The 25,004-nt window shown below is 36.3% G+C and overlaps 1 protein-coding gene across 3 annotated transcripts in view; it reads left to right on the forward strand.

The window, feature by feature from the left end:
* The window catches only part of Patronin (calmodulin-regulated spectrin-associated protein patronin), a 358,788-nt gene that overhangs the window by 170,316 nt on the left and 163,468 nt on the right, over positions 1 to 25,004 (forward strand). For all 3 annotated transcript variants that reach the window (XM_090407071.1, XM_090407073.1, XM_090407072.1), the window contains exon 13: positions 13,207 to 13,334. In XM_090407071.1, the coding sequence (XP_090263197.1) occupies positions 13,207 to 13,334 (128 nt within the window). The remainder of the gene's footprint in view (positions 1 to 13,206; positions 13,335 to 25,004) is intronic.

The raw sequence follows: 25,004 nt of genomic DNA on the forward strand, positions 1-25,004 counted from the left end.
TAACCTGACAGTTTCGACTACTGTATTGAGGTCATCATCAGAAGGATACATGTGTATAAGAACCAAGCTACATGCTGTTGCACTCTATACAGGTAAATTAAATCTACGTTGTTAACTAATCTTTTTCTTAGCCTGCCCTCTAGTGATAAAAAAAAAATTATCAATAAAAACTACAATAAACTCTGCTAAAGCCCTCATTTACTCAGATTCTTCTGGAATTATACAGTTCATATTGTTATATTACGATTCTCTTCTGGATTTGTTTAGTACAAGTTGCTATTGAATGTTCAGGGGGGGGGAAAAAAAACACTTTACCAAGTCTTATTGTATTGAGATTTTTCTTTGTGGTTGCTATGAAGGTTGCAGATGAGTCCTCCACATTCTTTGAATGGTTAGACCATTTTTATTCAGATTCGGATCACGTTTGAGCATTTCACATGCTTCCTTGAATTTCCGCTCGAACCTAAATACATTCCTTAGCCACCTGAATAAACAACACAAATGCATCCAATTCACCATTGAAATAGAAAAAAACAACTCTCTTCCCTTCCTAGACACACTCGTTATACGTCTTCCTTCAGGCTGTCTCTCCTTCTCAGTTTACCGCAAACCTACACACACACAGGCCAGTACATACACAAAACTTCTTATCACCACCCAACACAAAAACTAGGGGTCATAAGCACCCTTAAACACAGAGCTCAAACTATTTGTTCAAACGAACAAGCTCTTAGCCATGAATATGAGACCATCAAACATACCTTTATAAAAAATGGATACAGTATAAAAACCATTCACAAGATCCTCCACAAAGGTACCACTAATAACAAAAGAGATTTCAAGAATGCTATTGCCATACCATATGTTAGAGGCATTTCCAAAAAAAATAGACAGAAAACTACACAAATACAACATCAAAACTACCTTTAAACCCCTACAAAATTAAGACACCTACTCAGTTCTTCCAAGGATCCTCTGCCACACCTAGCCCACCCAGGGGTTTACAAAATACAATGCACATGTAACATACCATATGTAGCAGGAAACAGGGCAAACGACACAAAAAATACCTCCATTTTGAAAAACCAGCCTTTCTGACCACGCACGCCAAACTTACCACAAAATTGATTGGAAAGGTACCAAGTCCCTACACCACACCAAAACCTGGTTCTAGCTGAAATTCAAGGAAGCATGTGAAATGCTCAAACATGATCCGAATCTGAATAAAAATGATGGTCTAACCATTCCAAGAATGTGGAGCCCCATCTGCAACCTTCATAGCAACCACAAAGAAAAAATCTCAATACAAAAGAAGGCTTGGTGAAGTTTTTTTTTTTTCCCTGAACATTCAATAGCAACCTGTACTATACAAATCCAGAAGATAATCATAATATTACAATAAGAACTGTATAATTCCAGAAGAATCTGAGTACATGAGGACTTTAGCAGAGTTTATTGTAGTTTTTATTGATAATTTTTTTTTATCACTAGAGGGCAGGCTAAGAAAAAGATTAGTTAACAACGTATTTTTAATTTACTTGTATAGAGTGCAACAGCATGTAACATGGTTCTTATACACATATATCCTTCTGATGATAACCTCAATACAGGGGTCAAAACGTCAAGTTATTATTTTATTAATAATCAGTAAAATAATCTTTTCAACACGTGTGTTTTGTGTACCTAAATTCATAAATATGAATACTGATCACCGTGTAACCTTAAAAGAAAGAGTAATCATAATAGATCATAATCCATGGAGATGTGACCCACAAGCAGTGCAGCCTCTACGGTAAGCTAAAGATATGTAGTTCCATGTTAATTAATCGACTAGCCTTTTTGAAACGATGTAGAGACAGCAACTTAATACCCAACTGCATTAAACTAAAGAAGAAATTTACATCAGCTAAAGCACTCCGTATCTATGCCAGGCTAGAAAAAGTGTTGTTGAGGGAACTGATCCACGAGGCACGAAAAAACTTAGCATCTACCCAAGCCAAAGTGTTATAACTAAAATTTTAGGTATCCAGAAATTTGGGATATTTTGGACAAGATCACAGACGACTTGGCCGAGCACCTATTACTCAAAAACAAAGAACAATTAATAAAGAAGTTTCAAGCATTAAAACTATAGGAAAGAACAAGACAATTACGACACCATAACGAAAGGATTAGCCAATCACCCACAAACGCAGTTAGGAGCAACCAACCACCATCGGACGACTGTCTGGTTATCAACCAATTGGATTACAATCTCAGCCAAGGTGAACTCTCACTACTGGAGAAAGCTTTAAATTACGGCATTGTGCCGAGGTCAGTAAATAAACTAGATATAACTTATCATATCGAGAGAGGTTTAAGATCTCTCCCCGCCAATTTAACTTACAAAATATGGATGGAAACTGCCTGTTTACTAAATTCAACCAAAAAATTAAGCAGCAATCTAAACAAAGTGGAAATACTGGCCCTCAAATCCCTAAAAAAAAATAACCGTGACATTATTATCACAAAAGCAGATAAAGGGAATACCACTGTTGTTTTAAATCGGACAACCTACATAGAAAAAAATGAACCATTTGGTATCAGACCATGACCTACCAAATGGTAAATTACAACCCCACACAATGCAACAAAAAGAAAACAACTGAACTACTTAAGTCAGTTAACACGTGGCTGGAAGAAACAATTAAAAAATTAATACCTCAGTATGCCATGCACCCAGAATTTATGACCTGCCAAAAGTACACAAAACAGATACATGATTACGTCCAATTGTGGAAGGAATCGACAGCCCAAATTACCACTTGGCCAAAAAATTAGCAGCCACACTCAAGGAATTGGTTGGTTATTCCCCTTCCTACATAAAAAAATACACATCATTTCATAAACAAAATTAAAAACATTACACTCAACGACCAAGATCTATTAGTCAGCTTTGACATAACTTCCCTTTTCACCAATGTCCCAATCAATGATACTATCTTGCTCTTACAGAACATATTTTCACACGACATCACGGCCCTCTTTGCCCACGTACTCCACTCCAGATATTTCGTGTGACAAAACAATTTTTACCTTCAAAAAGAAGATACAGCCATGGGCTCACCACTTTCCCCCCAGTAGCTAACTTTATATGGAAGACTTTGAGCAACATGCTCTAGAGACAGCATGTCTAAAGCCCAAAATTTGGCTCAGATACGTCGACGATATTTTTGCCATTTGGCCCCACGGCCGTGAGGCTCTAAATACATTCCTTAGCCACCTAAACAAACAACATAAACGTATCCAATTCACCATTGAAATGGAAAAAAAACAACTCTCTTCCTTTCCTAGACACACTTGTCACACGTCTTCCCTCTGGCTGTCTCTCCTTCTCAGTTTACTGCAAACCTACACACACAGGCTAGTACATACACAAAACTTCTTATCACCACCCAACACAAAAACTAGGGATCATAAGCACCCTTAAATGCAGAGCTCAAACTATTTGTATGAGACCATCAAACATACCTTTATAAAAAATGTATATAGTATAAAAACCATTCACAAGATCCTCCACAAAGATACCACTAATAACAAAAAAAATTTCAAGAATGCTATTGCCATACCATATGTTAGAGGTATTTCCGAAAAAATAGACAGAACACTACACAAATAACATCAAAACCATCTTTAAACCCCCGACATACCATATGTTAGAGGCATTTCCGAAAAAATAGACAGAACACTACACAAATACAACATCAAAACCATCTTTAAACCCCCGACAAAATTAAAACATCTACTCAGTTCTTCCAAGAATCCTCTGCCACACCTAGCCCACCCAGGAGTTTACAAAATACAATGCACATGTAACATACCATACATAGGGGAAACGGGGTGAACCATCCCAATCAGGAAGGATGAACATAAATGACACATAAAATACCTCCATTTTGGAAAAACCGGCTTGGTGCGGTGTAGGGACTCGGTACCCTACACCGCACCAAAACCTGGTTCGAGCGGAAATTCAAGGAAGCATGTGAAATGCTCAAACATGATCCGAATCTGAATAAAAACGATGGTGTAACCATTCCAAAAATGTGGAGGACCCATCTGCAACCTTTCATAGCAACCACAAAGAAAAATCTCAATAGAACAAGACTTGAATTTTTTTTTTTCCTGAACATTCAATAGCAACCTGTACTGTACAAATCCAGAAGATAATCATAATATAACAATATGAACTGTATAATTCCAGAAGAATCTGAGTATGTGAGGACTTCAGCAGAGTTTATTATAGTTTTTATTGATATTTTTTTATCATAGACAACAGGCTAAAAAAAGATTAGTTAACAACATAGATTTAATTTACCTGTATAGAGTGCAACAGCATGTAGCTTGGTTCTTATACACATGTATCCTTCTGATGATGACTTCAATACAGGAGTCGAAACGTCAAGTTATTATTTTATTAATAATCAGTAAAATAATCTTTTCAACACGTGTGTTTTGTGTCCCTACATTCATTAATATGAATGGAAAGCATAGAGGTCAAATGAGCTCTGCTTTATGCAAATCCAAAATACATGGCTGCCATTCGGGCACAATGTAAGTTTCATGCTGTTGGCTCTTTGGAAAGTTTTGATGCACTGATGATTTAGTACAAGTCTGGTTTAGCACAAGTTGTTAGAATTCTCTAACTAATTGAATAGCAGCCGTAACAAATGTGACATTCATTAAAATGACAGACAGTGAAAATAGGCAGGGTCATAAAACATTCTCAGTGGAAAACCATTAAATTAACACATTTATGCTGCACTACACATGTTACATCTGGTGGGAGCTTGTTGCATAACATTCTTTGTGGATCGGATACGTTTTTACAGTTCTTCAGTGTGTGTGCGTACATGCATGTGCATGCATATACAGGGCTCTAGAAATCAGATACAAGTGCCGAATTTTCAGCCTCATTCAAAATGTATTATTTTCTTCACATAATTTTCACTTTTCATTTTAAAACATCTCGTCCATTGTACAGTTATTTGATCATATTGGCCTCCAATGCATTTACTAAAGAAGTTTTACTGACATAAAATATACACAAATCTATTATAAAAAAGTTAAAATTTATTAAAAGTTAAGCACACAACTACTTACAGACCGTACTTGGCCATTTGCGGTCAAGAGATATCTAAACAAACTTAGATGCAGTATTAAATCATAACTGCATAAAATAACTTGCTAATTAGTTAAATTAGCATAAAATAAAAAAATGATAACGATTCACTCATTAGCGTATAGGCTAGACTGCCATAAAGCAATAATATCGATTGCACTAGGTGACCTTGACATTCATATTGCTGCTGCTTCACTATGCATGAATTGCTATACCTGTAAATAAATATGAATAATTTCTTTTTCACCTTATCTTTTCACGAAAAATTACGGTAGCAATAAATACAGTACTGTAAATATATTTTCACTTCCTTATGATTTTCTTTAATGACATTTCTTTTCTTTAGTTTGCTTTATTGTAAGAATATATAAAAAAAAATACATATAAAATAGATGTTAATCGACTGTTTGTTATCTATAAGGCTTCTGGTCAACAGTACACTATTAGTAAAGTTTTTGGGGGGAGTCAAAAGTTATATGCGGATTTTCGAACAATGCGAGGTCAGCACCCCTAACTTTGTTGTTCAAAGATTAACTGTAAATAAAATTTCCTTTTTAAAATATTATGCATTACATGAATGGGTTGGTTTCTCTGCCAAGTGGAGTATATCTGAATATTTAATGATATTTCTGTTTTATGCCATGGTGCATTTTCTACAAAAACATCACAAGAAAACAGAGGCAGTCGTTGCAAGCAGTAATTCCCCCTTCCCCATCTCTAGGAATATAGAATTGCACATTGAACTGCTATGTCCAATATTTTTACTTATATTTTTTGCAATTTTTTTTTTAATTTTAATAAATCATTTCTTGGAGAATGTGTATTCAAATTAATAATGAATTGTTTAAACTTGCAATTTTATATATTGGTGCTGAATAGTACTGTTTACATAATGGTTAGTTTATATTCTTGTTTCCATTCAGTTCAGACATCAAAAATAAGTCAAATATTATACAGAGAACCACAGTTATTGTTATATAAAATAATCAGATGCTTTTTTTACATCTTCCTGTAATATGAAATTTCTCATATATTTCAATGTCAAGTTTTTTTTTTTTTTTTTAATGAAAGGTTATTTCATAAACCTGTAATACATTAATACTATAGGTGGGCTAAGGATTATTTTTTTTATTTTTATTAATTTTTTTTTTATTTTTTTTTTTACCTAGTCTGGAAATCCTGCTCTAGAGACCAAATATGGAATTTTATCAAGCCACTTCATGCCTCCAATAAGTTATGCAGTGGTTTCACACTTGTTGATGAAATTCATCTCCCATCTAAAGACACTCACAAATATCCATGCCCCTAGCAGGATTCAAACTCGCAACCTATTATGGTAGAAAGGAATTTGAAGTTCAGTGGTCACAACAAAAATTGCAAATTCAACAGAGGATAATTGTAATATTGAAACAGATTTTGACATGAAGATATGAAAGTCATTTTTGCCTCTTTACAAGGCCTTGATATGACCACACCTGGACTGCTGTGCATAGATTTGGTCGCCAGAGTTTGGAGGGGATAAAGAAGCCTGTGGAAAGGGTGCAAAGAACAGTTACAAGGGTAATATCAGGATTATGGAACATAGATTATGAAGATGAGTTGAGAGCTTGTGGGCTGCAGACATTGGGACAATATGATTAGGGTGTATAAACTTGTGAGAAGACATCATAGAATATCGGTTGATAAAATTTTTCATTATATGAAAGATTGGGAAGGAACAAGGGGGACATCTGTGAAAGTTGTTGTTCCTTAAAATAATCAGGTGATATATAATATTAAAACAATCCTGAGAAAAAGATATCCTTGATGTATGGAATAATTACTTTGAAAAACTGCTAATTGAAACAAGCAGTGATGACAGCACAGTGGTAAAAAAAAAAAACACTGACAGGGCATGCAGTCAGGAATGCATATCCATACTTAAAGTAGAAAAAGCCATCAAAAGCCTGAAATGTGGAAAGGCAACAGGAGTAGATGATATTCGACCAGCAATGCTCAAGTATAGAGGTATAAAAGTCATACAGTGGCTACATTGTATAGTTAAGAAGGCCTGGACAAAGGGAAGAATTCCAGATGATTGGATTAAAACTCTCATAGTACACATATAAAAAGAGAAATAAAAGTGAATGTGAGAATTACAGAGGCATTTCATTACTGAGTGTTCCTGGTGAGATATATGCAAGTATACTTGAGAAACAGTTGAGAAGAATTGTGGAAGAGAAGCTTGGGGAAGAACAAGCTGGATTCAGGCCAAATAGAGGCAGTCAGGATCAGATTTTCACTTTACAACAGATAGTTGAGAAAGCATAGGAATATAACAAAGATCTGTATTTAAGTTTTGTAGATCTGGAAAAGACATATGACAAGGTGCCAAGAGAGAAGCTATTTGAAATGCTACAGTTATATGGTGTTAATGGGGCATTATATCAAGCAATACTTAGTCTCTATTTGAGTTGTAAGTCAGCAGTTAGAATTGAAGGAAGTATAGGAAGATGGTTTAATGTTAGACAAGGATGTACATTATCCCCTCTCTTATTCGTTATCTATATAAATCACATTATGAAGGAAAGTGGTACTAAACCTGATATCAAAATTGGAGGTGTTAATCTCAGCTCTTTGCTTTATGCGGATGATGTTATACTTCTAAATAAATCCACTACAAGTCTGCAAGATTCTCTGACTAAATTGAATAACTGTTGTAGATATGGTATGAAGGTTAGCATTAAAAAGACAAAGACAATGAAAATAGGCAGAAACATTGAAAATATCAACTGCATTGTGAATGGTGAACTTATAGAACAAGTAAAACATTTATCTACTTAGGCACGATTTTTAGTGAAGATGGTAAGTTAAATATCGAAATAGGCAACAGAATCAACAAAGCTGGTATGGTAGGAAGTCAAATGAATAAATTTATATGGAATAAGAGAGAAATAAGTCAAAACACTAAATTAGCTATATAGTATACAAGACAGTGTTTAAACCAATTTTAACTTATGGATCTGAGAGCTGGGTTAGAAGTAATCACTTGACCAAAGACTAGAGACCGCAGATATGAGAGGTCCTGAGAAAGATTAGGAGCATGAACAGATGACATCAATGGCAATATCATATTAAAAACCGAGGATATTAGGAAAGTACTTGATATTGTCAGCATCCAGGAATGCATTAGCAGAGCTAATCTCACGTGGTGTGGTCACTTAAGCAGAATGGGAGAGGAAAGATTAGCAAATCAAGTGTTCTCTGCTAGGTTGGCAGAAAAAAGACCCAGACAAAGACCAAGATATAGGTGAATTGATACAGTAAAACAGACAGAAATATAAGACCTGATAATATTGTGGGTCTTGACATTTAACAGGCTGATTTGGAGGAAAATTTTAGATAGAAGTTGGTAATGATGTAAGTTTTTCATGTAGTACTATCATATCATGTACACCCCTTGAGGGTATATATCAGGAATTCGATGTTGATGATGAAATAATCCTGTAATATGAAATTTTTCTCATATATTTTAATGTCAAGTTTGTGGTTAAGTAAATGGCGAGAGCTAGATTTTTCTTTCACAGGACCATGAGTGAGTGGAACAGTTTACCTGTTGAAGGTGAATGCATCTAATGAAAAGGTTATGACAGATGATGTGGGTGACATATGGCCTTCCTTGATGACTCCGTGACTCTCTGGAGGTCTAATAATAATAATAGTATACATTAGGACACAAGATACATCAGGACACACTACATTGAGCCCCACAGAATGTTGTTTTGTTCAATCATTAACTCTAGCGGGGGAGGGGGAAGTAATTAAATAATTATACAGGGTGTTTCAAAATGAATGAACCGATTTCAAATAATTATATTTAATTATTTGAAATCGGTTTATTCTTTTTGAAACACCCTATATAATTGGTAGCTGCTGTTTAGAGTTTAGTTTCCTGTTGTCCTGTTATTTTTAAATTTCATTTATGGTCTGAGAGCTACTGTTTCAGTATCTGTTCTTCCTTGTTTTTCTATTTAATATATAAGTTATTCATGGTTGTTAAATTGTTTTTTTTTCTAGATGTTACATGGTTTTTAGATAAGCCATCCAAATCCTTGGGACTTTTAAACCATCATTCTTGTTGAGATTGGATTTATGGATTAGCATTTAACTGCTTCTTTGAATTTGCATTTGTGTCAGGTTTTGATTCAATGTAAGGACTTGGTGTGTTTTTCAAGTGTGATCAGAAAGGTCTGATTTTCTGAGATGAAAATATTTGTGTTGTTTGTTTTCTTTGTTAATTTTGGGATTGATTGTATGTCCTGTTTCTTCCGTGGGGTTAGCTTAGTGGTTATGCGCTTCGCAATCATATGCCTGGGGAAGGAGTGTTCTAGGTTCGATTTCCGTCTACAACATGAGGAGCTTAAGGATCTTTCTCAGCCATAGCCAAGTTAGCCGGTCTTAGGGCATGGACAGCAGGGTTTTTAATCCTGCAAGCAGGAAAACCGGCCCCTTGAACACATGCTGCTGCTACAGTCAAAAAAATAATCCCCCCCCCCCTGCCAGCGGCAAGCTCAGTTGGGGATTGTAGTAAAAAAAAGTCGCATCAAAATGTAACACGCGGACCCTGCGTTGGAAGCGAGATATATGCGTAGAGGAAGAAGAAGAATTGTATGTCCTGTTTCACCTAGGTAGGCAAGTGAAAGAGCTGAGTACACTTTTTAATTTTATGAGTGGTTTAAATGTGGTCTTCATGTTGTATTTTTTCATGTGTCATATTTCAAGTGTGATCAGAAAGGTCTGATTTTCTGAGATGAAAAAATGTGTGTTATTTGTTTTCTTTGTTAATTTTGGGATTGATTGTATGTCCTGTTTCACCTAGGTAGGCAAGTGAAAGAGCTGAGTACACTTTTTAATTTTATGAGTAGTTTAAATGTGGTCTTCATGTTGTATTTTTGCAGTATTGTCTGTTTTTTCCAATATTCCCCAAATATAAAGAATTAGCTATGGCCTCATTGTCTTCTTCTTCTTCTTCTGCAGCTTCTCCCACTTAAGTGGGGTCACTGTTGATGATGAGTCTCCTCCACATCCTCCTGTCTTGGGCTGTCACCACATCCAAGTTCTTCATCCTCAAGTCCTCTTCTACCAGCTCCCTCCATCTCTTCTTTGGCCGCCCACGCTTCCTCCTTCCTTGCACATCTATCTGCATGATTGAAATTGTAATGGCCTCATTGTAATCTTTTTTTTTATTTTGGTTTTATTTTTGTAAAGGAGTCTGTGGATCATTTCCTGTAGCCAGTTTGTATAAACTGGCTACAACTGGAAATCAGAACAAATGGTTAGAGCTTTATTTTTGAAGGTGCTAATGACCCCTTTTTTTTTGTGTTGGATAGTGGTGTGTGTGTATTTTGGTTTACAGTGAAGGATAGATAGCCTGAAGGAAGACAAACGTATCCAGAAAAGGAAATGTGTATTATTTTCAATTTCAGTGGTGAATTGGATGTGTCTGTTATTTGTTCAAGTGGCTTAGGAAATTGTTTAAAGTTTGGTAGCTGTGGGGCCAAATAGCTAATATATCTGAGAATGTAGTTGATTCTTATTTATTTATATATATGGGTATTTATAATTAAATATATGGATATATATTTAATAATACCATCATATTAAAATATTCTGTATTAGAGATAATTGTAGAAAATTTCTGTTTGGTACAAAGTTTATTATTATTCTTGTTTTCCTTGTAACCAAGTGGAAAAATTTTTTTACAGTTAATTCATATCCAGAGTATTTTAATAATATGGTGATATACCATTTTACTATTTCGATATGGAAAATATGCCTTCTGCATTGATTTAACTTTAGTATCTTCTTGGATTTAGTAAAAGTCTTAGACATGTCTTCCAGCAAGAAGATATGCCTGAGACTCATTGTCTTAGTACCCCATAATGTGAAAATATTACACATTATGTAATACCAAGACTTTGTCTCAGCTTCTGCATAGAAGTAGATAAATTGTGAAGATACCGCATGCACAAATTTTTCTTACTTATACTTGGGTAAAGGATTAAAATCATCATCAAATTCCAGATATATACCCTCAAGGAGTGTACAGGATATGATAGTATTACATGAAAAATTTACATACTAACTTCCTATCTACAATTTTCCTCCAAACCAAAATTTTAAATGATGGTATACAAAAGGATTAAAATAATAACATAATTTCTTGTCAAGTGTAATAAGCATGCTATCTTGTTCAGCTCTAAGCCTGTTGAGAGTTCCCATCATATGATCTGACTTCTGTAATTGCATTGCCACCTTTTTTTGGTCATATATGTGATGGTGGATAGATCAAATTTGGCATCTGTTTTATATGAACATCATGTATATATGCGGTCACAAATCCTTTAACTGGGTGGGGGGAGGGGCAGGCAGTAGATTAGGAAGAAAGAAGGAATTTGTTAATGTGTTTTTTGAAGAGCTAAAGGTTTTATTCATTGGGAAATGTGGTATAGAGAAGGCTGTTCCTATATTTAGTATGTGATAAGTTAGAGGTTAGTATGATAAGTTTTGATTTGAACTTTGTGTATATGTGTTGGCCAACAGTTGCTTATTCTTGCATGATTTGAGGAGTACCCTTGAAAATATATGTTTAAAAAAGACATAATGCAGAAACAAAGTATCTGTAAGAAAGCATTTGGGAAAAGCTTGTTCTAGAGGAGTCATTAATAAGTAAATTACCCTTTTCTGAATATCATCAGACATTCTGAAGTAATGCTGATCTGGAATTTATGAATGTTAGGAGTTGGACAGGAGTAAAAATTTCATGTTTTGCAGCTGTTGTAACTGCTGGATAGACTGAGTGTAGAGCTGGGTTTTGGTTTCATTATACTTGGAATATGCTGAACTTTCCTCTTGGACTGCTCATGCTTGTTGGAAACCAAGGCTTGGATTGCTCTTAGAAAGGCACTCACCTCAGCAGGAAAAATTTCAGTTATTGGATCAGAGCAAATGCTTGAATCAGTCAGTATTCAGGACATGGAAAAGAACCATAGAATTTCACTGGTCATTCCAGTTGACACTATTATAATTCCATATGACATGATCTTGTAGAAAAGAAAACATAGACAAAGTTGTGATCAGATTTGCCAAGAAGAGAGCTAAAGTTAAGAAAGAGTTAAGGGTGGTTGTTGGAAGACTGATGAGAATTATGGATATTCATGGAAGGAGCTCACTGTTTGGGTAATACTGTTATATAATCAACTTTCGGAGATAAATAATCAGAGTTCAGCATAATTATAAGAATTAGTCAGAACATATCATAAAAGGCGTTTCAAGGATTTGTAACCTCTGCCATGAAGCCATGGAATATCAGATCTGACAATCCATATGTTCTGCTTGTTTTACAGAAGGAATCATGCAGAGCATGATTGTTTGTTGAGGGGTCCCCAAATGATAGTGAATTGGGTGTGGAAATTTGTTTGCATGAGTTTTGTTGTTTTTTTAAAGGGTTTTTTGAGGGGGGGGGGGACATTGATTTTTGTGAGTATTTTTTAATTGCTCTGTCCCTATTATTTACTAGTATCTTTCATAGTCGATGTCAGAAACTTATGGGAGCAAACAGCAAAGGTGAAAGACATGACTAACACTCAATCTAGTAGTATCTGGACTTAAGTCCAGAGTCCTCTGTTCTGCTTATATACAGACAGAATAGAAAAATATGATAAACATATAATAGGGATCTTACAGATGCAAGTGAGATTTGGAAGGGCATGGTTAGAAAGTCTGTTTTCTTCATATCATGTGGAAATAAGCTTCTGATAGATATTGTATGTCTTTGTCAACTGTGTTCAAGGAGAGGTATGATAGGTATTTCAGTATAGATAATTAAAGGACCTCTCTGGAAGAGCCTACACAATAATAATAAAAGTGGTTTTTAAGATTTATTCTGTAGTCATTTGATTTCTAACATTCTGATTAATATCTCACTTGAATATTATATTAATTAACTTTAAGCATGGCATTGCATCAGATTTCACATGTTCTTCATATTAAGTTAATGGCTTTCTTAGGATGCTGAAAATGAGATGGCCCGCAAGAAAGAAATGATTATGTTAATGTCATTGAGGCGAAGAGCAGAGCAAGAGGCAAACAGAGTAGCTAAAGAACAGGAATATGCTCACAAAAGAGAACAGGAAAGGTAATGGCTAACATATTATAGTAGTAACATACTTCTCAAACTTATAAATGTAAACATCGGCATACTTGTCAGCTATTTCAGTAGTACTTTTTTTTTTTTTTTTTTCAAATACATTATTCTGATTTTCCTTACACAAACATTCTGGCTATTGTTTGTTAAACTTCTGTAATCTTCCTAGTGGCCCTTAGGCCCTTTACAGTCTGTGGTCACACTTTGTTGCTATCCATAGCATAATGAGAAAAGTATCTTGTCTAGTTTGATCTACCCATATGCATTTTGCATTCTGTATACAATCCAGATATTAATTAGAATTAAATACAAGCTTGTTTTATGAAGTTACAGAGAGCAGTATTTTTTCTTCACAGTACATAGGTAGACTTTCTTTTTCGGTAATCCCAGTTAACAAAGCATTGGAAAAGTTACGTTTCCAATGCTTTTTAAGTGGGATTTAGTCTTTGCTCACCCATGAAGGTACCTCTTTGGGTGCTTTTCCAATGAACCATTATTTTTAACTCCTCCCCTTTCCCCCTAAGACCTAAGCAATAGCTGCCCAATATTCATTCATCTGCCAGACTTCAGAATACTACAACCATCAGCTGTTCAAAGAGAATGGGTCTCTCATCTTCTGCTCATACATGGTACTGATGTGCTATAGGTTACAAAATCTGTTATGTTTAAAATTGATATAAAAAAGTAACTGAAAAGAACTAGAATACCCTATTAAATGTTTATATTAAAATTTAAGTTTTAAGATATCAAAACACTTAAGTTGAAAATTCAATTACTTCAAAAAATGAACACTGCTTAAACTCTTTTAATAGTTACTTGAAATCTGCTTTCCTTGGACTCTTGTACTGTTGAGAGCATATTATTTTAAAGTTCATGGTTAACATCACTTTCAAATACAAGACCAAATGTTCCAAATTCCCATGTACATCAGTCACTAAAAACTTGATGAGGAAGAATATGGTTTGGAAATCAGCTTTAGTATATACCTTAAAAACAATTCTCAGAAAACCATAAATTCTTGTGTAGAGGCTTAAGTGCTGTCAGGACATTATGTTGGAGGTTTAATGGATTTTTTACAACACTCAAAAAGAATTAAAATAGAATTTAATACTTCCTATATTTTGTCCTAGTCACTAGGACATCTAAGGGGATTACAAAAACAATTAATGTAACATGCACACAAAAACTTACAATACTAAGCCCAACCACGTGGGTGACACTAAAGTCCTATCTAGGTGGCGTGCCCTCTAAGGGCGGTAGTAGGTGGCCTGGAATGTAAGGTGGGACCTCTGGTGATGAGTGATTCCCAAATCCTCGGAAGCTTAATGCAACCGTATTTGTTAAGATTTGGTTGGTTTCTGAGAGCTGCTGCTGCTTCTAAGAAAAGTCTCTCTTTCTTGAATTTGCTGTGGTGGAGCATGGTAGTTTACTTCCATGATACTCTGTGGGTGGTGTCCAAAACATGGTCAGCCAAGCCTGAATGGCCATAGTTGTGTTTAACGATGTACGACTTGTGTCCCTCCAGGCGGATGGATGCTGATCTGCCTGTCTGTCCAAAGTACGCAAGCTTACAGGAACAGGGTACTTTGTAAACTCCAGGCAGAGAGAGAGGAGGGAGCTGATCTTTCGTAGAACGGATAAGGGTAGCAAGTTTGCAGTAGGGCTTATATGCTGTGTGTAGGTTATACTTTTTTAGTATCTTGGCTATTTTTTCCGAAGTGCCTCGGATGTAGGGTATGGTGATGGCATTTTTAAAATCTTGTTGACGAGAGGGACGGGGAATGGGGGAGGAATTGATTATTTTTTTGATACTGTGTTCGCTGTAGCCATTGAAGAGGAAAGTTCTGTGTATGTGGTTAAGCTCAGTAGTGAGGGTGGTTCCACTGGAACAAAGATTGTGGGCTCTCTTGGTAAAGGTTTTAATGATGCCATATTGTTGTGAGGGGTGGTGGTGGGAGAGTTTGTGAATGTATCTGCCTGTGTGTGTGTGGGTTTTCTGTATACAGTGAAGGCAAGTGTATCATTAGGCAGGCACGTGACTAAGGTGTCTAGGAAGGGTAAACCTACTACCGCCCTTAGAGGGCGCTCCACCTAGATAGGACTTCAGTGTCACCCACGTGGTTGGGCTTAGTATTGTAAGTTTTTGTGTGCATGTTACATTAATTGTTTTTGTAATCCCCGTAGATGTCCTAGTGACTAGGACGAAATATAGGAAGTATTAAATTCTATTTTAATTCTTTTTGAGTGTTGTAAAAAATCCATTAAACCTCCAACATAATGTCCTCACAGCATTTAAGCCTCTACACAAGAATTCTAATCATCCATGGAGAAGATTTAGCATGTAAATCCAAGCAATACGGTAAGTCAAAACTACGACTATCTAGACAACTAAATAGGCTGGCCTTTTTAAAAAGATGTCGGGATACAAGAGTGATACCGAAATGTGTTAAAATGAAGACCAATTTCCATTCCAAAAAAGCACTCTGTATATATAAACGTGCCAGCCTAGCATTACTACACGAGCAAATCGCCTCTACTCGAGCCGCCCTCGCAGTGACGAACGCCACCATTGGCTCCTTACATTCAGAGCTCTCACTGTTCTTAACCCTGAACTTTGGTCGATTCTCTCTGCCATTTTGGAAACTTCCGCACAGAGAGAATTTCAAAAAATAAAAAACAAACACGTCAAGAAATACAGCATACTGGTTAAAGACAAACCACAACTACAAATTCAACTGCTGCAGACAGTAATAAACCTCTCTTCCAAAAGGCTCAACGAGGATGCTGTCAGCGCCCTTGGCCTTGGCGGTAATTTTGCCATCGCCCCGAAAGAAGTGCCGGTGCTCGATGTAATGGTTAACGTCGAACGGGGGATCGGTCGCTTACCGTCAGAGGTCGCCAACAACATCAGACTCGACGTAGCCAACATCCTCGCTCACTCTTCGCCTCCAAAAAGTAACTTATCTTATTCCCAACGCATGGTTCTCCAGAAACTACGCAAAGAAAAAAGTATCGTCATCACCAGAGCGGATAAGGGTAATGCCACAGTTGTTCTTAATACCAGCGAATACAATCGTAAAATGAACATTATCCTCCGCGATCGTGCTACCTACATCCCGCTAGAACACGACCCCACAAAAACACAAGTTAAGAAATTAAAAATCTTACTTAAAAAGTAACCTCTGGGCCCCCTGATATCACGAAAAAACATAAACCTCTCCGCTCCCGTCCCCCCCCCCCCCCCCCCCGAATATATGGTTTACCAAAAATCCACAAACCCAATTCCCCACTCAGACCTATAGTAGATGCCACCAATGCATCTTGTTACAGACTGTCTAAACAGCTGGCCAACTCTCTGCCACCCCCTCACCGGAAATTCAGCTTCCTATATAAAAAACTCGACCCACTTTAAAGCCCTCACAGAAAATTTAACCTTGAATAATACAGACATATTAGTAAGCTTTGGTATCTCCTCTTTGTTTACCAATATTCCCTTAACTGACACTTTCTCTCTCTTAGAAAACGTTTTCCCCTCTGACATCTTAGATCTCTTTTCCTTTGCCATCAACTCTGGGTATTTCTCTTGGAATAACAAAATCTACAAGCAGATAGAGGGAACCGCCATGGGTTCCCCCCTCTCCCCCCCTTGCCAATTTCTATATGGAAGATTTCGAAAAACGAGCTATAGACTCAGCCCCACTCAAACCTTCTATCTGGCTAAGATATGTAGATGATGTGTTCTCTTTTTTTTTTTAAATAACGAAACCTGTGGTGCGTTCATAATTAGAAGAAACACACGTATAAACCACGGTGAAAATTATTTAATTGTAAATATTTCATCCTAAGTATCTTAGGACATCATTAATACAGAATTTAAACAAAAATTAGGAATAACATACAGTTAGGGTGCATGATTACAATAGAATCTCATGAAAATGTGCTAAAGTAGTACAAAGAAAAAAAAAAAAAAAAAAAAAAACTTTAATTATTTAACACAGTTTTGTATGATAATTTCCCATACTTTAGGAATAGTAAGAACGTCGTTGCGGTTTAGGTTTGGTCTGTGTAGTAGGGCTTCAGAACTTTCTTGTATAAACGTTCATGTTTAAATAAAGATCTATGTAAAAGTTTAGCCTTTTCCCAATGGATCCTGTGGTTTGGATTTTCAATTCCGTGTTGAGAGAGGCCAGATTTCTGCGGTTTAAGAAGACGAATGTGGTCTTGATGTTCCGAGATGCATTTCTGAACAGACCTACCTGTCTGTCCAAAGTAAGATAATTTGCATGAGCATGGAATGGAATCTCATAAACACCAAATTGTTTATCAGGGTTCAACTGTAGTTGTAAATAAAATAGCCCTCAATCAACTTTCAGAGATTCTACTTTTTTTTTTTTTTGGTCATGAAACAGTCCATGTACTCTGTAAATTACAATTCCTTGCACTAGCTTTGTATGTATATGGGAGAGATCTGTGGAACCTGAACCTGCTGCATTCTGATTAAAATAGGTACACAGATATTGCATCTGTGCCAGAATATTAGTACTTTAAAAGAATTAAAAGAATGGTACACTAACTTATCACTCCCTCGAATTTACCAAATCCACTAACCAATTTCAAAATGTTTCAATATATTAGAGGAAAAACCATCATCATCACATTCCTGATTATGTGCATACCACCGAATATAAGATACAACGATAGTATTTCATGATTAAGTTCACATTATTACCAACTTTGTATCAACATATTTCCTCCAAATGAGCTTATTATTTGTCAGCATTCAGATATTATCTGATCTTATATTTTGTTTTCTAAGGCACTTTTGAGTGCATCAGTCCTCCTAAATCTTGTCTTCCTTGGGTAATTTTGAGGATATCCTGGCATCAAATACCTGTTTTACGAACCATGCCCCTTCCTTCCTGTAAGCGACTATCACATTAAATGAGCTCTCCTCACACATTCTTAAATGCAAACAATATCAAATCCCATCCTAATAACATCATTATTCATATCCATTTTCAGAGGCACTTGTGTCATAATAATGAATATACTTTTAATGCATAAACACAACAAATGATAACATTTTATTTACAAATATCTTGGCTTGAAACTAACAAGCCATAATCAGGAAGAATGGTTGAACAAGGAAGAATGCTAAAATTGGATTACTTCAAATAATAGCCACATGTGCATATGATATGACTACATCTAATTATGAATATAATACTTAAACTAGTGATGACTAAGGTGAATAAGACTTTCTCATATTTTTGGTAAAGACATAGAATAATTTTGATTTAATTTTGGGCAGTGTACCAAGGTTTGGTACATTTCTTAATTAAACGTTTGTATTTAAAGTGACATCGATGAAGTAATCGGATTCATGACCGGAAGTTTCTATGTTCAGTATCTATACCATGCTGTGCTAAGCTGCACTTCTCAGGTTTATTGTAAGCACTGTGAGAATGGTACTCCTTCCTTAACACTTTGAGTCCTAGACCTACTTGGACTTAAAGAACCCTGTATCCTTTATTATATTTAATGTGTCGTTTATGTTCCTTTCTTCTTCTGATAGGAATTGTGCATCCTGTTTCCCCTATATATAGGACAAATTACAGATGCAATGAGGATGAGCCAATGGAGGGAGTGGATCCTTGGATGAGTTAAGTTCTTTAATTTTGCAGGAGGTTTAAAGGTGGCTTTAAGGTTGTATTTCTGTAATATTCTGTCTATTTTATCTGATATCTCTTTAATGAATGGAATGGTTTACAGTTTTATTGTAGTCTAGTTTATTTTTGTTTTTAAGTGAGGTCTTGTACAGAATTTTGTTGATAATATTTTGGCTGTAACCATTTTTAGGAAGGTATTGCTGATAACTTTTAATTCATCTTTAAGTGCTTTTCATTGGAGCAAATCTTCAAAGCTCTGTTTTTAGTGTATTAATGATACCTAGTTTTTGTGTTGGTAGGAGTTTATATGTATATATTGGCCAGTATGTGTTGGTTTCTGATAAACAGTGAAGGAAAAATAGGAAGACGTGTGACAAGTGTATCTAGAAACAGAAGTGTGTTCTGCTTTTCAATCTCAATCATGAATTGTATGCATTTGTGTTATTTTTTAGGTGGCTGAGGAAAGTGTCTAATATCTGGCAACCATTGGGCCAGATAGCAAAAACATCGTCAACATATCTAACAGACTTTGAATTTTAAAGGAGAGGAATCTAGAGCACATTGCTCAAAATATTCATTTAAAAGTTAGCATTGGGGGGGGGGGATAATGGCTGTGCCTTTTTTTTGTAGGTAGAAAGTGTTTTGCTACACAAAATAGCCAGAATGTAGTACATGCGCAAAGAACGCTGTGATACCGGGAGGGAATTTGTCCTGTAATAGAAGGATTGTGTCATTGACTGGGGCATTTGTGAAGAGGGTAGAGATGTCAAAACTGACTAATAAATCATCAGTGTGATGTCTTTGATTTTGTTTACAAAGTGTTGTCTGTTTTTAATATAGGAGGGGGGAATGACCTGCCAACTCCTTGAGTGTTGACGCTAGTTGCTTGGCTAGGTGATAATTGGGGCTGTCTATACCCTTGACTATCGGCCGGAGCGGTGCATTTTGTTTGTGAATCTTTGGTAGACTGTAAATTCTCGTGGAACGAGCACAGTGCAGAAGTAATTTTTTAACTGTAATGGTATGCACAAACTCCTACAACCACCCAATACAAAAACTAGATGCCATTAATACATTAAAAAACACGGCGCTTTGAAGATTTGTTCCAATGAACAAGCACTTTAAAAATGAATTAAAAGTTATCAGCAATACCTTCATAAAAAATTGTTACAGCCAAAATATTATCAACAAATTCTGTAAAAACAAGACCTCACTTAAAAATAAACTAGACTACAATAAAGCTAACCATTCCATACATTAAAGGGATATCAGATAAAATAAACAGAATACTACAGAAATACAACCTTAAAGCCACCTTTAAACCTCCTGCAAAATTAAAGAACTTACTCAACTCATCCAAGGATCCACTCCCTCCCCTGGCACACCTTGGAGTATACCATATTCATTGCACCTCGTAGACAGGCTTATACGTTGGTTATGCATTATTAAAACACTTAAGGAATAGAACAACGTAGTTAAGGATATAAATTAAATTAAACTTTAATAAATATTTCCCGATATTTCGGCAACGTCACGTTGCCATTTTCTAAAGAAACTTACAAAAAATTTACGTGCACGTAGGCACTACAACACAGAAACTGGGAATGAAGAGATGAAGCTATTGTTCTCCTAACAGTCCTGATGGTGCCCTCTAGCGGGCTAAGTTGGTGTTCTTGGCCGTTGGGCTGAAGGTCTGCAGATGTAGGCCTCCCAAATTTGGGGCAGTCGCATACAACCAAATTTGTTGAGGTTTGGAGAATTTCTTAGGGCTGAGGCTGATTTCATAAAGAGTCTTTCAAATTTGTATTTGCTACGGTGTATCACTGTAGCTTTCTTCCACCGTATTCTGTGGCGTGTATCCAGAGCATGGTCCGCAAGCCCAGAATGACTGTATTTGTGAAAACGGACGTAGTCCTTGTGTTCCGAAATTCTGATATTCGCTGTCCTGCCTGTTTGGCCAAAGTAAGACAGTTTACAACTGCAAGGGACCTGGTAAACACCAGGTAGGTATAGGGGAAGTGGTTGGTCTTTAGTGGAGCGGATAAGGGATGCCAATTTTCTGTAAGGTTTGTAACAGGAGGGCAGGTCATTTTTTTTAAGATTTTGGTAATCTTTTCAGAGGTGCCTCGGATGTAGGGAATGGTGATGGATTTAGAGTAATCCTTGTTGTGGGGAGGGGATCTGTGGTTTGTAGGTTCTAACATTTTTTTGGGGGGATAGCCACTGGCTGAGAAAGTGTTGAGGATGTGATTTAGTTCAGTGTTTAGGGCCAAGTCGTTTGAACAGATTAGTTTAGCCCTATTGTATAGTGTTTTCACTACTCCATATTGTTGTGTGTGTGTGTTGGGGGGGGAATTGTTGGTGAATGTATCTGCCTGTATGGGTGGGTTTTCTGTAAACTGAGAAAACCAAGGATCCATTAGGCTGGCGGGTGACTATTGTGTCTAGGAAAGGGACTTCCCCTATACCTACCTGGTGTTTACCAGGTCCCTTGCAGTTGTAAACTGTCTTACTTTGGCCAAACAGGCAGGACAGCGAATATCAGAATTTCGGAACACAAGGACTACGTCCGTTTTCACAAATACAGTCATTCTGGGCTTGCGGACCATGCTCTGGATACACGCCACAGAATACGGTGGAAGAAAGCTACAGTGATACACCGTAGCAAATACAAATTTGAAAGACTCTTTATGGAATCAGCCTCAGACCTTCAGCCCAACGGCCAAGAACACCTACTTAGCCTGCTAGAGGGCACCATCAGGACTGTTAGGAGAACAATAGCTTCATCTCTTCATTCCCAGTTTCTGTGTTGTGGTGCCTACGTGCACGTAAATGTTTTGTAAGTTTCTTTAGAAAATGGCAACGTGACGTTGCCGAAATATCGGGAAATATTTATTAAAGTTTAATTTAATTTATATCCTTAACTACGTTGTTCTATTCCTTAAGTGTTTTAATAATTCATTGCACCTGTAATTTGCCCTATATAGGGAAACAGGATGCACAGTTCCTATCAGAAGATGTTTTGATTCATTTCTTATTAAAGATTGAAAGATAAATTAACATTGTGCTTAAGGGGTTAAAGTTGTATAACTACCAGAAGAGATCCCCTCCCCATGTAGCCTTTTAAGGAATCCAGAGAATTAACCAGGGCTTCTAACCTCACCTTCTCATGGTGCACCCTGTTAGGTATCTACCTCTGTACTCAACAAACAAGGATAGGCTGGCACTTTGGGATTTATCCGACCAAATTTTGTATTCTTATTGGCTTAAACCACAATATAAAATGGTGGTATGACATAATTTCATGCCACCTGGTTAAACAAGTGCCCTGCTGTTTTCATCAGGGATCCAGAGCAAACAGCGTAAAATCAGCTACTGGAACAAATCCCAAAGCAACATCAACAGAGTTCAAGATTGGTACTATCAGTGTAAGAAGTATCAATGGAAAAGAATGGAACTAGCATTCATTCTAGTTCCATTCTTTGCATAAGTGCCAGATCGACATAATAGGCCTAACCAAAACAAAGATGAGATCTTGTAAGCAACAAATACAAAATGTAATATTCAAACAATAACAATCAGGGGAAAAGGAGTAGCTGTACTATTCAACACTAAATATGAGGATGATCTTTTTTAATGGCAAGCAATATGAAGTAGACAACAGAATTAGTAAAGCTGGTAATGTTAGCTGAATAAATTTATATGGTATAAGAAAGAAATTGGAGCCTCCATAGCTCAGTCAGTATAGACGAAGCCCTTTGGTCAGAAAGACCTGGGTTCGATTCCCGTTAGTGATGTGAGGAATCAATATCTGGTCTCTTTCAACTAACGGTGAGTTAACTGGTCTCATACAGAGTTGGGGGATTCCCCCCCTCTCGTTAACTCGGGTTTTTCATCCCTCAAAACAGGCAAACCGATCCTGTGAGCACACACTGCTACAGTAATAAAATATACTTCAGCAAGGAAGGCAAAGGAAAACCACCTTGCTCATAATCATCTCCCTAGTATGGTAGCATATAGCTACTCCATACCAGTCGTATGGCTGAGGGAATAGGATAGAAGAAAGAAATTAGTCAAAACACAGTGTTAGCCGTATACAAGACAGTGTTCACCATTTTAACTTATGGATCTGGGGTTAAAAATAAAACACTTGATAAAGACTGGAGACCACAGATATGAGATTTCTGAAAAAGATAGCTTATTGAACAGATAGCATCAATGGCAGTATCATATTAAAAATGAGGATATTAGGAGAGAACCTGCCATTGTTAGCATTCAGAAATGTGTTGATAGAGTTAATCTCAGGTGGTATGAACACTTGAATAGAATGGGAGAGGAAAGATTACTAAAAGAAGTCTTCTTTGCCAGATTGGCAAAAAAAAGACACAGAGGAAGACCAAGATGCAGGTGGATTGATACAGTAAAAAGTGCCTCAGAAGATAAATATAAGTTCTGATAATGTTGTGGTCTTGACAGGTAATTAATTTGGTAACAGATTAACTCTTATTTCTGTTTACAAATGTATGCTTCAAAGAAAATACTAACATTATACTTAGCTTCTTTAAATGAAAGCAAATCATCATCATCATCATCAAATTCCTGACATGACCCTCAAGGGGGTGTACAGGATATGATAGTAATACATGAAAAATTTACATCATTACTAACTTCCTATCTACAATTTTCCTCCAAATCAGTCTGTTACTTGTCAAGACTCCAACATTATCAGATCATATATTTCTATCATCTAAGGCACTTTTTATTGTATCAATCCACTTATATCTTGGTCTTCCTCTGGGTCGTTTTCCTGCCAACCTGGCAGAGAACACTTGTTTTGCTAATCTTTCCTCACCCATTCTGTTTAAGTGATCATACCACCTGAGATTACTATTGCTAATGCATTCGTGGATGCTGACAATGTCAAGTTCTTTCCTAATATCCTCGTTTTTAATATGATATTGCCATTGATGGCACCTGTTCACGCCTCTAATCTTTCTCAGGACTCTCATATCTGCGGTTTCTAGTCTTTGGTCAAATGTTTTACTTCTGACCCAGCTCTCAGATCCATAAGTTAAAACTGGTTTGAACACTGTCTTGTATACAGCTAATTTAGTGTTCTGACTAATTTCTCTCTTATTTCATATGAATTTATTCAATTGACTTCCTACCATACCAGCTTTGTTGATTCTGTTGTCTATTTCGATATTTAATTTACCATCTTCACTAAAAATCGTGCCTAAGTAGCTGAAATGTTTTACTTGATCCACAGGTTCCCCGTTCACAACAGTTGACATTTTCAACAATTCTACCTATTTTCATTGTCTTTGTCTTTTTATTGCTGGCCTTCATACCATATCTATTACAACAACTATTCAATTTAGTCAGGGAATCTTGCAAACTTGTAGTGAATTTATTTAGAAGTATAACATCGTCTGCATAAAGCAAAGAACTGACATTAACATCTCCAATTCTGATATCATGTTTAATACCACTTTCCTTCATAATGTGATCCATATAGATAATGAATAACAGAGGGAATAATGTACATCCTTGTCTCACACCAGATTTAACATTAAACCATCTTCCTGTACTTCCTTCAATTCTAACTGCTGACTTACAACTCAAATAAAGACTAAGCATTGCTTGATATAATGCTCCATTGACACCATATAATTGTAGCGTATTGAATAGCTTCTCTCTTGGCACCTTGTCATATGCCTTTTCTAGATCAACAAAACTTAAATACAGATCTTTGCTATATTCCCATGCTTTCTCAACTGTTTGTCGTAAAGTGTAGATCCGATCCTGACAGTATCTATGTGGCCTGAATCCAGCGAATCCAGCTTGTTCTTCACCAAGCTCTTCTTCCACAATTCTTCTCAACCGTTTCTCAAGTATACTTGCATAGATCTTGCCAGGAACACTCAGTAGGGAAATACCTCTGTAATTCTCACATTCAGTTTTATTTCCTCTTTTATATATGGGTACTATT

Source organism: Typopeltis vanoorti, chromosome 17 (assembly GCF_054136105.1).
Source record: "Typopeltis vanoorti isolate ZY-2024b chromosome 17, IOZ_Tvanoo_1.0, whole genome shotgun sequence".
Lineage (NCBI taxonomy): Eukaryota > Metazoa > Arthropoda > Arachnida > Uropygi > Thelyphonidae > Typopeltis > Typopeltis vanoorti.